This window comes from Scyliorhinus torazame, chromosome 22, assembly GCF_047496885.1.
Source record: "Scyliorhinus torazame isolate Kashiwa2021f chromosome 22, sScyTor2.1, whole genome shotgun sequence".
In the NCBI taxonomy this organism is placed as follows: Eukaryota; Metazoa; Chordata; class Chondrichthyes; order Carcharhiniformes; family Scyliorhinidae; genus Scyliorhinus; species Scyliorhinus torazame.
Window position 1 is genome coordinate 110,986,845 of NC_092728.1, and position 15,838 is coordinate 111,002,682.

Genomic DNA, 15,838 nt, shown 5'->3' on the forward strand with positions numbered 1-15,838 from the left:
CAGGCATACCTTCCCTCCATTGTCCTTAAGTGGGCCTACTCTTTCTCTTGCTACCCGTTTGCTCCTAATATATGCGTAAAAAGCCTTGGGATTCTCCTTGACCATGTTTGCTGAAGACATTTCATGGCTCCGTTTTAAATTTAATTCTCATTAAATTCTCATCATCAGTGTAGAAAACCAACTTTCCCGTACGAAAGATATGTTTGTGGAGAATAAACGCAAACTGATGAGATTATTGGAATGTCGCTCATAGGAAGTAGAACATTGGAAAAGGACTTGAAACTCTTCAATGACAGACTTGTAGAAGCAAATCCAACAAAGATAGATCTTCAATTAAAACCTGATGAACTTTAAACATTGAATATCATGGAAAACACCTGGAACAGGAGAAGGAATGGTCGGTGCATCAGAACTGGGGCGAAATTCTCCGTAATCGGCGCGATGTCCGCCGACTGGCGCCCAAAACGGTGTCAATCAGACGGGCATCGCGCCGCCCCAAAGGTGCGGAATGCTCCGCATCTTTGGGGGCCGAGCCCCAACATTGAGGGGTTAGGTCGGCGCCGGACAGATTTCCGCCCCGCCAGCTGGCGTAAACGGCCTTTGTTGCCCTGCCAGCTGGCGCGGAAATGACATCTCCGGGCGGCGCTTGCGCGGGAGCGTCAGCGGCCGCTGACAGTTTCCCGCGCACGCGCAGTGGAGGGAGTCTCTTCCGCCTCCGCCATGGTGGAGACCGTGGCGGAGGCGGAAGGGAAAGAGTGCCCCCACGGCACAGGCCCGCCCGCGGATCGGTGGGCCCCGATCGCGGGCCAGGCCACCGTGGGGGCACCCCCCGGGGCCAGATCGCCCCGCGCCCCCCCCCAGGACCCCGGAGCCCGCCCGCACTGCCTTGTCCCGCCGGTTAGGTAGGTGATTTAATTTACGCCGGCAGGACAGGCAATTTATCGGCGGGACTTCGGCCCATCCGGGACGGAGAATCGAGCGGGGGGGGGCCCGCCAACCGGCGCGGTGCGATTCGCGCCCCCGCCGAATATCCGGTGCCGGAGACTTCGGCAACCGGCGGGGGCGGGATTCACGCCAGCCCCCAGCGATTCTCCGACCCGGCGGGGGGTCGGAGAATTTCGCCCCAGGTGTCTGAAAGCGGAATTACAAACAAAACTGGTGAACTCTTTGAACTTTGCCCCAATCTGTACAACGTGAAGGTTGCAATTTGCAATGTGACAGAGCAAATCCAGACTTTGGAGGCAGGTGGGGGAAACAGATTGAGGATCTAACAAGTGAATTGAAAGAGTTCAAGGCAGTTAGGGATCAAGGAAGAAAGATTCGGAACAGAACAGAACACCCCTGGTGAAGCTGTTTCAACTTTTCTAAAAGTTCCACAGATAAACTCTGAAACAAAGCAACTCACCAGAGTCATTTCTGAGCTGGACAAAAAGATTTAAAATCTCTAAAAGAAACTGTGCTGAATGCAGGAATTTCTGACATATTGTATTCATAGAATTTACAGTTCAGAAGGAGGCCATTCGGCCCATCGAGTCTGCACCAGCTCTTGGAAAGAGCACCCTACCCAAGGTCCACACCTCCACCCTATCCCCATAACCCAGTAACCCCACCCAACACTAAGGGCAATTTTGGCCACTAAGGGCAATTTATCATGGCCAATCCACCTAACCTGCACATCTTTGGACTGTGGGAGGAAACCGGAGCACCCGGAGGAAACCCACGCACACACGGGGAGGATGTGCAGATTCCGCACAGACAGTAACCCAAACCGGGATTCGAACCTGGGACCCTGGAGCTGTGAAGCAATTGTGCTAACCACTATGCTATCGCGCTGGGGCAATAAGGGTTAAAATCTTAGGTTAGTCATATTAATAATAATAATCTTTATTATTACAAAGAACATTACAGCACAGGAACAGGCCCTTCAGCCCTTCAAGCCTGTACTGATCACAAGTAGGCTAGCATAAACACTGCAATTATGTGGCTGACTGCTGCAGTCCTGTTTTTAAAAATCCTGGTTTGAAAGACAGCAAGGTATTTTGTGAGTCAGAGGTGCAATTAAAGCATCATAAAAGTTGGAGCTAATGGATTTTTGTTTATATTAAGAGGGTTTCCTGGGAATAGTTAATTAGAGACAGTGGACTGGATTCTCCGATTTCCAGACTAGGAGCTGACCGGCGTGGGAACAGTGGCTTTATATACCGGTACAAATGGTGCAAAAGCTGCAGCGATCCTCCGTGCAGTGGGGGGCGAGCAGGCACGTCGAGTATATCCTCCGTGCAGTGGGGGGCTAGCAGGTACGTCGAGTATATCCTCCGTGCAGTGGGGGGCTAGCAGGCACGTCGAGTATATCCCCCGGCTCTAGCTGCCGATATGGCCGGAGACTTTGCTGGGTTCGTGGCCGCGCCTTGCAACATGGCGCAGACTGCGCGTGGACACGGCCTGCCAAGTAGTGCCCACATTTGGCCAGGCTCGACACCCCCGGACCACCCACCCACCAGTGCCCCCAGCCCCTGCCAAAGCCCCCTCTGCTTGCGGATCAGCTCCTACCCAACTGGTCCGCAGCGGCCACTCCGGGATCACAAAGGAAAAATAGCACACGCGCCGTCAGGAACTCAGCCCATTGGTCCTGAGGCCATGGCATGCGCCGCACTCGTTTTGGAGGGGACGGGGCATCACAAAAGCGGCGCCACCCCCGATTTCGGCACCAACTTGGATCCTCCGGCCGATCGCCGAACATTTCATTAATCAAACCTGGGGCCCTGGAGCTGTGAAGCAACAGTGCTATCTGGTGAATCTTTGAGTCCCTGCAGCGTACAAGTAATCTGCTTGTACGCCCAGATCTTTTAACAGTAATTGTATCTGGAGGTTTCTTCAGGTAGTGACAGTGGTCTGTGGAATTGTTTATCTTGGGTGAGGGCACAGGGGTTAGCACTGTGGCTTCACAGCGCTAGGGACCTGGATTCAATTCCCCGCTGGGTGACTGTCTGTGCGGAGTCTGCACGTTCTCCCCGTGTCTGCGTGGGTTTCCTCCGGGTGCTCCGGTTTCATCCCACAGTCCAAAGATGTGCAGGTTAGGTGGATTGAACATTTCACAGTAACTTCATTGAAAGTTAATGTAAGCCGACTTGTGACACTGATATTATTCTTACATTGCATTTGGGATCTTGTTCTATAACCCTCTCCATCTCCGCATCCTTCTCCAGCCCTTACAACCCTTCCTGTCCCTGTAACCCCTCCAGCCCCGACACCCCTCCCTATCTCTGTGACCTCCTCCAGCCACTACAACCCGCCCTATCTCTGGAAGCACTTCCAGCTCCTGCAACAATGCCTATCTCTGCAACCTCCCCCAGTCACTACAACCCTCCCCATCTCTGCATCCTTCTCCAGCCCTTACAACCCTTCCTGTCCCTGTAACCCCTCCAGCCCCTATCTCTGTAACCTCCTCCAGCCCCTACACCCCTTCCTATCTCTGTAACCTCCTCCAACCCCTACACCCCTCCCTCTCTGTAACCTCCTCCAGCCACTACAACCCGCCCTATCTCTGTAATCTCCTCCAGCCACTACACCCCTTCCTATCTCTGTAACCTTCTCCAGCCCCTACACCCCAACCTATCTCTGTAACCTCCTCCAGCCCCCTACACCCCTCCCTATCTCTGTAACCTCCTCCAGCCCCTACACCCCTCCCTATCTCTGTAACCTCCTCCAGCCCCTACACCCCTCCCTATCTCTGTAACCTTCTCCAGCCCCTACACCCCTTCCCTATCTCTATAACCTCCTCCAGCCCCTACACCCCTCCCTATCTCTGTAACCTCCTCCAGCCCCTACACCCCTCCCTATCTCTGTAACCTCCTCCTCCAGCACCTACACCCCTTCCTATCTCTGTAACCTCCTCCAGCCACTACACCCCTCCCTATCTCTGTAACCTCCTCCTCCAGCCCCTGCACCCCTTCCTATCTCTGTAACCTCCTCCAGCCCCTACACCCCTCCCTATCTCTGTAACCTCCTCCTCCAGCCCCTACACCCCTCCCTATCTCTGTAACCTCCTCCTCCAGCCCCTACACCCCTCCCCATCTCTGTAACTTCCTCCTCCAGCCCCTACACCACTCCCTATCTCTGTAACCTTCTCTAGCCCCTACACCCCTCCCTATCTCTGTAACCTCCTCCAGCCCCCACACCCCTCCCTATCTCTGTAACCTCCTCCAGCCTCCACACCCCATCCTATCTCTGTAACCTCCTCCAGCCCCTACACTCCTCTCTATCTCTGTAACCTCCTCCAGCCTCCACACCCCATCCTATCTCTGTAACCTCCTCCAGCCCCTACACCCCTCATTATCTCTGTAACCTCCTCCTCCAGCCCCTACACCCCTCCCTATCTCTGTAACCTCCTCTAGCCCCTACACCCCTCCCTATCTCTGTAACCTCCTCCAGCCCCTCAATATCTCTGTAACCTCCTCCTTCAGCTGTGCCTCCAGCTGCCTGTGGGCCCCAAGTTCTGGAATTCCTTCCCTCGCCCACTCGCTCCTCCTTGAAGCTGGTTTTTACAAACTGCCTCTTTGTCCTGCGGCCCAACGGCGCATTTTATTTTATCGTTGTTCCTGGAAGCACCTCGGGATGGTTTGTTAAAGGTGCTAGATGAATTCAGATTAGTTCCGGATACAACAAGCTTAAAGCTGCTTAACTGTTTTATTTTCTCTCCAATTTTAATCTACTCTCTTTATTCACATATTATTAACGTAAAAAAGCAACTTCGAAGTCGCTCTGTGGGTGGATACAGTAAGAAGTCTTACAACACCAGGTTAAAGTCCAAATGGTTTGTTTCTGTTGGACTTTAACCTGGTGTTGTAAGACTTCTTACTGTGGCCGGCATCTCCACACTGTGGGTGGATGGCTGCTGTGTAATTCCACTAACACCCACTGGGTAGCGGTATGGTTCCATCCTCAACCACTTTCCATTTCAGCTCGTTCTGCCTTGCACGGGAAGCTGGGCGGGTTTGTTCCCAACTCTGGGGATGTGACCATCGCCGGCAAGGACAGCGTTTATTGTCCATCCCTGACGCCCTTAAACAGGTGACGGTGTGCCACCTTCTTGAACCACAGTTGACCTTGCGGTGTAGGTACACCCACAGTGCTGTTAGGAAGTGAGTAGCAGGATTTTGATCCGGGTTCAAAATACATGAGGGCAGGCAAATTCGGCCCTGAAATTTCACAAATACCCTCCAAAACCTCAAGGGGGGGGGGGGGGTTAATAAACGTTGGCTCATGTCCTGTGACTGAAGCAGGAGCAAAGCATCAGCGATGGAATTGGTGAGGAGTTGAAGTTGCTCCTTCCAATCATAGGTCCCTGCCTTCCTGCTCTTTCTTTTCGGATCTTGTCCTTTGACCTCATAGAATTATCATAGAATTTACAGTGCAGAAGGAGGCCATTCGGCCCATCGAGTCTGCACCGGCTCTTGGAAAGAGCACCCTACCCAAGGTCAGCACCTCCACCCTATTCCCATAACCCAGCAACCCCACCCAACGCTAAGGGCAATTTTGGACACTAAGGGCAATTTATCATGGCCAATCCACCTAACCTGCACAGCTTTGGACTTGTGGGAGGAAACCGGAGCACCCGGAGGAAACCCACGCACACACGGGGAGAACGTGCAGACTCCGCACAGACAGTGACCCAAGGCGGAATTGAACCTGGGACCCTGGAGCTGTGAAGCAATTGTGCTATCCACAATGCTACCGTGCTGCTTGGGATGTCCTATTTATTTGGGCAACCGCACGGCCTGGAAATTGGATTGGGCCCACCCTGCCCTCTCGCCAGTTTTGTGGAGTTGGTCTTCATTGCAGACAAGTGCTGATGGTTCTGGCCAGACGGAGCCGGGAGCTCGATGGCCATCGGGTAGATGGGTTTCTTGCCTCCACATGCTTGGCATGGTGACTCTTGAACCCACACACCTGGTGGATACGGTCAATGGGGCACTGGAGGTGTTGCTGCCCATTGGGAGGAGCTACCCCGGGTTCCGCAGTCTATCCTGCACTGTTTCCATGTAGGTGGAAGCTCGCTGGGCCTCCAGGCTCTGAGGATCCATTGATAACTATGTCCACGCCTGGCTTCATCTGGGACAGTTTGGCATCTTGGGGCTGGCTGGTATTAGTGGGCAGCAGCCCAGGCTGTGCGTCTGCCTACCTCCACAGTCAAAGATGGTGGAGCACTATCTTGCTCTATTCAATTCTCTTCTGCAACTTGGCCCTTTGAACTGCCATTTCTAACAAAAATAAACCAGAATTGACCTGCAAGTGTTGTTTATCTGCACAGCGAGGGAATGCTCATCCAGGTTTCCTGTGAGGCTCAGCTAGCTCAAGGGTTGAATTTCTCAATTAGATTACATTAATCTCATTCCTTAAGCTAAACCTTTTCTATATATTTACAGCCCTGCACATACTCAATAGCCTGAGTCAGATAGTTGGAATTTGAGATGAATCTGATCTCACATCATTGTTGTAAATTGGGAATTGTAAATTTAGAATCTAAATCTGAAAGAAAATACCAAGGAACTGAGGAAGAATGGAATCCTGAACTCTGAAAAATCGAAAAAGTAGGCCCTGCAAAGAAAAAGTAAAGCTCAGGAAAATCAGAGCAACCCTAAAAAGGTTCCCTCTGATTCTGTCCCAGCGAGTGAAGGAATGGGGATATATTTCCAAGTCCGGGTGGTGAGTGACTTGGAGGGGAACTTCCAGGTGGTGGGATTCCCAGGTATCTGCAGCTCTTGTCCTTCTAGGTGGGGTTGAGGAAAGGTTGAGGGTGCTAGGCCTCTTCTCATTAGAACGGAGAAGGATGAGGGGCGACTTGATAGAGGTTTATAAGATGATCAGGGGAATAGATAGAGTAGACAGTCAGAGACTTTTTCCCCGGGTGGAACAAACCATTACAAGGGGACATAAATTTAAGGTGAATGGTGGAAGATATAGGGGGGATGTCAGAGGTAGGTTCTTTACCCAGAGAGTAGTGGGGGCATGGAATGCACTGCCTGTGGAAGTAGTTGAGTCAGAAACATTAGGGACTTTCAAGCGGCTATTGGATAAGTACATGGATTCCGGTAAAATGATATAGTGTAGATTAATTTGTTCTTAATCTAGGACAAAGGTTCAGCACAACATCGTGGGCCGAAGGGCCTGTTCTGTGCTGTATTTTCTATGCTCTATGTGGTAGTGGTCGTGGGTTTGGAAGGTGCTGTCTAAGGAACCTTGGTGAGTTCCTGCAGTGCATCTTGTAGATGGTACACACGGCTGCCACTGCTCGCCGGTGATGGAGGGTTTGAATGTTTGTGGAAGGGGGAGCAATCAAGCGGGGCTGCTTTGTCCTGGATGGTGTCGAGCTTCTTGAGTGTTGTTGGAGCTGCACTCACCCAGGCAAGTGGAGAGTATTCCCTCACACTCCTGATTTGTGCCTTGTAGATGGTGGACAGGCTTTGGGGGTCAGGAGGTGAGTTACTCGCTGTAGGATTCCCAGCCTCTGACCTGCTCTTGTAGCCACGGTATTAATATGGCTGGATCCAGTTCCGTTTCTGATCAATGGTAGCCCTCAGGATGTTGATAGTAGGGGGTTAGTGATGGTAATGTCATTGAATGCCATGGGGTGATGGATATTCTCTCTTGTTGGAGATGGCCATTGCCTGGCACTTGTGTGGCATGAATGTAACTTGCTACTTGTCAGCCCCGAGCCTGGATATTGTCCGGGTCTTGCTGCATTTGGACAGGGACTGCTTCATTATCTGAAGAGTCACGAATGGTGCTGAACATTGTGCAGTCATCCGCAAACATCCCCACTCCTGACCTTATGATGGAAGGTTATTGATGAAGCAGCTGAAGATGGTTGGGCCGAGGACACGATCCTGAGGAACTCCTGCAGTGATGTCCTGGAGTTGAGATGATTGACCTCCAACCACCACAACATCTTCCTTTGGGCCGGGTATGACTCAAGCCAGCAGAAGCATTTTTCCTCGGGCTCCTGCTGTCTCCAATTTTGCTCGGGCTCCTTGATGTCACACTCGGTCAAACACTGCCTTGATGTCAAGGGCAGTCACTCTCATCGCTCCACTTGATCAAACATCTTTTGTCCATGGATGGAGTCCGGCTGTAATGAGGTTCGTAGCTGAGTGACCTTGACGGAACCCAAACTCAGCACTGGCCAATTGCTACATTAATCTTGTTTAATGGCCCTGCCACTCACACGCTCCATCACTTTGCTGGCGATCGAGGTGGGACTGAAGGGGCAGCAACTGGCTGGTTTAAATTTGTCCTGCATTTTCTGGACAGGATGTGCCTGGGTAATTCCTAAATGGAAGCAGGTGGGAAGATCTGGGACATCATTGGGAGGGATGAGGAGGAGAGGATGGATAGCAGCTGTGTTTGCTTCTGATTGGAGGGAAGCAGTGAGTGAGGTGAAAAGGTTCAAGGAGTGCTGTGTACAGTTTTGGTTGCCTCATTTTAGGGAGGATGTGGAAGCTTTGGAAAAGGTGCAAAGAAGATTTACCAGGATGTTGCCTGGAATGGAGAGTAGGTCTTACGAGGAAAGGTTGAGGGTGCTAGGCCTTTTCTCATTAGAACGGAGAAGGATGAGGGGCGACTTGATAGGGGTTTATAAGATGATCAGGGGAATAGATAGAGTAGACAGTCAGAGACTTTTTCCCCGGGTGGGACAAACCATTACAAGGGGACATAAATTTAAGGTGAAAGGTGGAAGATATAGGAGGGATATCAGAGGTAGGTTCTTTACCCAGAGAGTAGTGGGGGCATGGAATGCACTGCCTGGGGGAGTAGTTGAGTCGGAAACATTAGGGACCTTCAAGCAGCTATTGGATAGGTACATGGATTACGGTAAAATGATATAGTGTAGATTTATTTGTTCTTAAGGGCAGCACGGTAGCATTGTGGATAGCACAATGCTTCACAGCTCCAGGGTCCCAGGTTCGATTCCGGCTTGGGTCACTGTCTGTGCGGAGTCTGCACGTCCTCCCCGTGTCTGCGTGGGTTTCCTCCGGGTGCTCCGGTTTCCTCCCACAGTCCAAAGATGTGCAGGTTAGGTGAATTGGCCAATGATAAATTGCCCTTAATGTCCAAATTGCCCTTGGTGTTGGGTGGAGGTGTTGAGTTTGGGTAGGGTGCTCTTTCCAGGAGCCGGTGCAGACTCAAAGGGCCGAATGGCCTCCTTCTGCACTGTAAATTCAATGATAATCTATGATTAATCTAGGACAAAGGTTCGGCACAACATCGTGGGCCGAAGGGCCTGTTCTGTGCTGTATTTTCTATGTTCTATGAGTGAAGCTTGTACTCAGCCTTGACCACCTCCAGTCTCGTCACCCCCGACTCCCGAATTACTAACAAGCCAAGGGCCACGAGACAAAACAGCAAATCCAAAACAGTCAGGAAGAGGAAACTGGGAGAAATAGAGAAACACAAACACAATTTGACCCAAGGTTCAATGTACATGTTTACCGTGGCAAATCAAAGAATTTTGCAATAAAGCAGACAATTTGTCCAGCATTCCTGTGCTGCCTTGTTGGGATACCTTTCCGATTAGTCCACTCCTCGCCCTGCTCTTTCCCATTAACTCTGTACATTTCTCACCTTTAAAGTACTTACTCAATTGCCTTTTGGAGGTTATTGTTGAATGTATTCCCGTGGCCTTTTCGGCACTGACACAGAATTAACATTCTCAGCTCCCCGATGGTTCTGTTGGAGAACAATCCCAGCTTCTCCAGTCTCCACATTCACTGATATTCCTGATCCCTGCTCCCATTCCAGTAAATCTCCTTCGCATACTCTCCCAAGGTCTAAATGTCCTTCCTAAATGTGATTCCCAAAAGATAACAACATCCACGAGCTGGGGCCAACGCAGTGGATTTAGGAAGTACAGGAGCAGAAACAGGGCAGGGTACATGGTATATTTTATTACAGTTAGCACTGAGTAACAATTCAAACTGAAAGTTTCAAACACAGGGTGCCTAGATCTGTGTGAAGATCCGAGAGGCACTATCCCTAAATCGGCTCGTGTGTGAATCAGATCAGGATTAAACCTACAACTCCTCCACTGAAACCTCCGAGTGTCTATCTGAAAAATCCCAGAGGTTCCTATCCCAGACGCCAAATGCTCGCTGATCTAGGCTGAAACTCATCGGAAAGTGAACAGCGAATTCAACAGCAACTTGGGAGTATTCAATTTGAAGACAGAATCCTCAGAACTGGCATTCATACTATATTTGGAACACAACAAATATTCAGCTGTATCTGATCTAGAGTTAATATAAGCTAACACAGGGCATTCAGCTCCAAATGGTCCCAAATGGTACCAGGAACACCTGCTTCCATCCTGTAAACTGTTAAAGTATTAACATTGACAGAGAATGTTTACAATTATCAGTGAAGTTCCAACTAACAAAAGGGATAAAGTTTCATTTATACAAAAATAGATTTCTGTAGACATTTTTCTTCTTTTTTTTGATTTTCCCCAAAATGTTCATAGTGTCAACACAGACCAATCACCATCATTTCTCAAAACAGATTCCGCACACGTATAGCAGTGGTCCTGCCTGTTAGAGTAGCTCCAATCATTGGGGCAAGTGAGGGTGAAGTGAGGCAGGGTCAGAGGGTGAGGCAGGGTGAGAGAGACAAAAAGAGGGTAAAAGACATACACAGGGATAGAGAGAGTAACAGAAGATGGACAGAGCGGTGGTGCGGAACACGCAGGTCGGGATCAGGCAGGCGGAGGTGAAAAAATGTCTGCATTGTGTGTAACTTGTCTCAGTACAGTGCACACTCCCACTTGCTCCACACACTATCCGCTTAATCTGACTGTGATTAGAGGGTTCAGCGAGTGTCTCCAGTTGTTGGGTAACTTTCTGTGTTTGCAAATGTTATTTTTAATTTTCTTCTTTTGTACAAAATTGCTGCATATAAAATATTCAAATTTCAGGTTAAAAATCAGGTGTAAAACAGAGAGTACAGGCCAGGGAGCAACCCACGTAAAAACCTGAAGATTACATCTCACTAAAAAAATGGGCAAAGGGAGAGGGGAAATCGATACACAGGGAGGGGGGTGGGGGGGGAGGGGAAGGGGGAGGGAGGGAGAGGGGAAATCGATACACAGGGAGGGGGGTGGGGGGGAGGGGAAGGGGGAGGGAGGGAGAGGGGAAATCGATACACAGGGAGGGGGTGGGGGGGAGGGGAAGGGGGAGGGAGGGAGAGGGGAAATCGATACACAGGGAGGGGGAGGGTGGAGGGGGGGGAAGGGAGAGGGGAAATCGATACACAGGGAGGGGGGTGGGGGGGGAGGGGAAGGGGGAGGGAGGGAGAGGGGAAATCGATACACAGGGAGGGGGGGAGAGGGTGGGGGGGGGAAGGGGGAGGGAGGGAGAGGGGAAATCGATACGCAGGGAGGGGGGAGGGGAAGGGGGAGGGAGGGAGGGGGGGCAGGGGGGTGAATCCTCGAAGAGGACGCCTGGAGTTGTTGAGCACCAATGTGGATGAATCTCTGCAGCAACCCCCCCCCCCCCCCCTTTCCCTCCCTCTCTCTCTCTCTCCACAATTGGGAAAGTCTCGGTGCTGGGAAGCTTGGCCTGGGAATTGGAAAATCCAGGAGGACATTTCAGCTTTTAGGGGGATTGAACTGACAGAGAAGAGGGTTAATTATCTGTAATAAACTTGTGGAGTTCTCATATTTGCCCAACGCTGTTCACCGACAGCAAAGGAGAATGTTCCTGGATGGGAGAGCTGCTGGGGAGGGAGGGTGCGGAGGGAGGGTGCGGAGGGAGGGTGCGGAGGGAGGGTGCGGGCGGAGGGAAGGAGGGAGATTGAGGAGTGAAGGAGGGAGAGTGAGTAGGGAAGGAGGATGAAGGAGGGAGAGTGCGGAGGGAGGGTGCAGAGGGAGGGTGCGGAGGGAGGGTGTGGAGGGAGGGTGTGGAGGGAGGGTGTGGAGGGAGGGTGCGGGCGGAGGGAAGGAGGGAGAGTGAGGAGGGAAGGAGGGAGAGTGAGTAGGGAAGGAGGATGAAGGAGGGAGAGTGCGGAGGGAGGGTGCGGAGGGAGGGTGCGGAGGGAGGGTGCGGAGGGAGGGTGCGGAGGGAGGGTGCGGAGGGAGGGTGCGGAGGGAGGGTGTGGAGGGAGGGTGCGGGCGGAGGGAAGGAGGGAGAGTGAGGAGGGAAGGAGGGAGAGTGAGTAGGGAAGGAGGATGAAGGAGGGAGAGTGCGGAGGGAGAGTGCGGAGGGAGGGTGCGGAGGGAGGGTGCGCGGAGGGAGGGTGCGCGGAGGGAGGGTGCGGAGGGAGGGTGCGGAGGGAGGGTGCGGAGGGAGGGTGCGGAGGGAGGGTGTGGAGGGAGGGTGCGGAGGGAGGGTGCGGAGGGAGGGTGCGGGCGGAGGGAAGGAGGGAGATTGAGGAGTGAAGGCGGGAGAGTGAGGAGGGAAGGAGGGAGTGTGCGGAGGGAGCGTGCGGAGGGAGAGTGCGAAGTGTGAGTGCGGAGGGAAGGAGGGACAGAAGGAGAGTGCGGAGGGAAGGAGGGACAGAAAGAGAGTTCGGAGGGAAGGAGGGACAGAAGGAGAGTGCGGAGGGAAGGAGGGACAGGAGAGTGCGGAGGGAAGGAGGGACAGAAGGAGAGTGCGGAGGGAGTGTGCGGAGGGAGAGTGCGGAGGGAAGGAGGGACAGAAGGAGAGTGCGGAGGGAGAGTGCGGAGGGATGAGCAGAGGGAGGAAGGGGAGTGACTGGGACGGGTGCCACATCGGCTGTGAGGAGTTTGCTGGGATTCTGAGTAACTCAAAGCAGAGCGAATGCCTCACACGTCTTGTAGGCCCAGTTGTCAATGGCAGAATCGTAGGCAGCAAATCCCCCCTCCCCACCACCAGGCTCTGCTTAAACACCACCGGCCATCCGGGCCTTCTGCACACCTTCACCTGCCAGAGCTGGAGTGACAGCGACAGCAAAGAGCTCCTTCACTGCACAACCGCCTAACTATGGAGCTGACAAAGTGGGAGCTGAGTGCTGGGAGGAGGAATGAGTTGAGAGAGAGCTAGTGTACAGGATGGGAGGGGTAAATGAGTTAGTGTGTTTGGAGAGAATTCTCAAAACAAAGCTGTTTCCCCTCAGCATCGTGACGTCACCGATCAAAGGTTAATAATTAAAGCATTTATTAGCAGCAAAGGATTGTCCGAGGTCAGGCCTCGTTCCCAGCCAGTATTTGCCAGAGTGGGAGGGGGCGCAACAAGGGAACAGCACAAGGCCATCATCCCCATGGGGAGAGGGGTCATCCCCATGGGGAGAGGGGTCATCCCCATGGGGAGAGGGGTCATCCCCATGGGGAGAGGGGTCATCCCCATGGGGAGAGGGGTCATCCCCATGGGGAGAGGGGTCATCCCCAATGGGAGAGGGGTCATCCCCATGGGGAGAGGGGTCATCCCCATGGGGAGAGGGGTCATCCCCATGGGGAGAGGGGTCATCCCCATGGGGAGAGGGGTCATCCCCATGGGGGGAGGGGTCATCCCCATGGGGAGAGGGGTCATCCCCATGGGGGGGGGGGGTCATCCCCATGGGGGGGGGGGGTCATCCCCATGGGGGGAGGGGTAATGAACCCCGACACGGGTTTGGATTGTGGCAGTGATGGTTTCACCGGTTTGAACTGCATTCAGCTGCCCTGCCCGCCGAGATTTCAATAAAATAAAACCTCTTATTGCTCTGAAAAATATAAAACATGAACAAATATTGATGTATTGCATTGGACATCGAGATGGCAGACGAGGGTGTGAGAGTCACTGCCTTGAGTTGGAAACACTTAAACATGCTGTGTCCAGAGACCTCGGAGAGACAGCACAGAACCAAGCAGTGTCCAGGTTGATCTGATCAACAAGGCCTCGCTTTGTGCTCCCAAACCCCACAGCACCCTGCACAGGAAGGTTCAAACCAGGACTGCAGGTCGTCCAGTGTCGTCTGCAAAGTCCAAATCTCCAGCACTGACAAATGCACATTGAGAGGGACAGGACGGACCCGTCACCACTAACCCAAAACACAAACCAACAGGAGATCCAAGGAAAGGTGAAGCTGCCTGGAGCTCGAGGGGTTGTGCGAGTGTGAATGTACACAGACACACACCTCAGCGTATCTCAAGGTGCGACACACCAACCCAGAGACTCTGGCGTATATAAACATAGAGAGAATGATTCCTTTGTTGTCTGATTATAAAGATGTCAATACTCGGAGGGGCTGGGAAGAGGCTGTAAAAGCAGACGGGAGGCGGAGGATCTTGAGGTGAGCTCCGACAAAGGACGTAAGTCTGTCCCTGGTGAGCAATCGTCTCTACTGCGGTTTAAGATATTTGATGAGGAGCTTCCAGCATCTCCATAAGGAAAGTGTCAATGGGAGTGTCTCCAATCAGCTTGAAGAAGAACAGATGTTCGAGACATTTCAATCCAATCGACCGCAGGGCCGGCAATCGTAAGAGGAGCTTAGCAAACCTGCAGAGTAAAGGAGAGAGGCTGTCACTGAAAACACAACACATCAAACATTATACAGGCACCACCGACAGCTCCTGGCAGCAACGAGGGCCCCGTCACCATTTATATCAGTGACAGGCTGGGCTACACAAATCTGCAGGCTGTGCAGGCTGCCGCTCTCACTCACAGTCAGAGGATTCCAGTGGGACCCGGAAAGCACCGATCAGGGTGAAAATTCCAGTGGGACCCGGAAAGCACCGATCAGGGTGAAAATTCCAGTGGGACCCGGAAAGCACCGATCAGGGTGAAAATTCCAGTGGGACCCGGAAAGCACCGATCAGGGTGAAAATTCCAGTGGGACCCGGGAAGCACCGATCAGGGTGAAAATTCCAGTGGGACCCGGAAAGCACCGATCAGGGTGAAAATTCCAGTGGGACCCGGAAAGCACTGATCAGGGTGAAAATTAATTGAGAGACTCTGGCTTCGGCGTCTGATTGCATCAGGACAGAGGAGAATGCGACAGATGAACTCAGCGGATCGAATAGTTGTGAAGACAGGAACACATTTATCTGTTTTTCGACTCGACTCCCCACTCCCCCAAGGGTCTCCCACTGAGAGGCTTTCCCCGTTTATTCGGGAAGTTTGTATTTCCGTGAAGGCCAAGGGGAACGGGGTGGTTCACAACCCGGGACCTCCGAGGGGTACGTCACAGAGAGTCAGTGTGTGTGGCACCCGTACCCCAGTGAGAGTCAGTGTGTGTGGCACCCGTACCCCAGTGAGAGTCAATGTGTGTGGGACCCGTACCCCAGTGAGAGTCAGTGTGTGTGAGACCCGTACCCCAGTGAGAGTCAGTGTGTGAGGCACCCGTACCCCAGTGAGAGTCAGTGTGTGTGGGACCCGTACCCCAGTGAGAGTCAGTGTGTGTGGGTCCCGTACCCCAGTGAGAGTCAGTGTGTGTGGCACCCGTACCCCAGTGAGAGTCAATGTGTGTGGGACCCGTACCCCAGTGAGAGTCAGTGTGTGTGGCACCCGTACCCCAGTGAGAGTCAGTGTGTGTGGTACCCGTACCCCAGTGAGAGTCAGTGTGTGTGGGACCAGTACCCCAGTGAGAGTCAGTGTGTGTGGGACCCGTAACCCAGTGAGAGTCAGTGTGTGTGGGAGCCCTACCCCAGTGAGAGTCAGTGTGTGTGGGACCCGTACCCCAGTGAGAGTCAGTGTGCGTGGGACCCGTACCCCAGTGAGAGTCAGTCTGTGTGGGACCCGTACCCCAGTGAGAGTCAGTGTGTGTGGGACCCGTACCCCAGTGAGTGTCAGTGTGTGTGGGACCCGTACCCCAGTGAGAGTCAGTGTGTGTGGGACCCGTACCCCAGTGA

General features: G+C 52.8%; 1 protein-coding gene across 6 annotated transcripts in view; it reads right to left on the minus strand.

Moving 5' to 3' along the window:
• Window positions 1–13,578: 13,578 nt before the first annotated feature.
• LOC140399363 (retinoic acid receptor RXR-alpha-A) overlaps window positions 13,579–15,838 on the minus strand; it is a 348,218-nt gene continuing 345,958 nt past the window's right edge. For 4 of the 6 annotated variants that reach the window (XM_072488936.1, XM_072488937.1, XM_072488935.1 and 1 more), the window contains exon 10: window positions 13,582–14,486. In XM_072488936.1, the coding sequence (XP_072345037.1) occupies window positions 14,339–14,486 (148 nt within the window). In that variant the 3' untranslated portion in view covers window positions 13,582–14,338. Of the gene's footprint in view, window positions 14,487–15,838 lie in introns of all 6 variants that reach the window. The other 2 variants (XM_072488939.1, XM_072488940.1) reach the window with 2 other exon arrangements.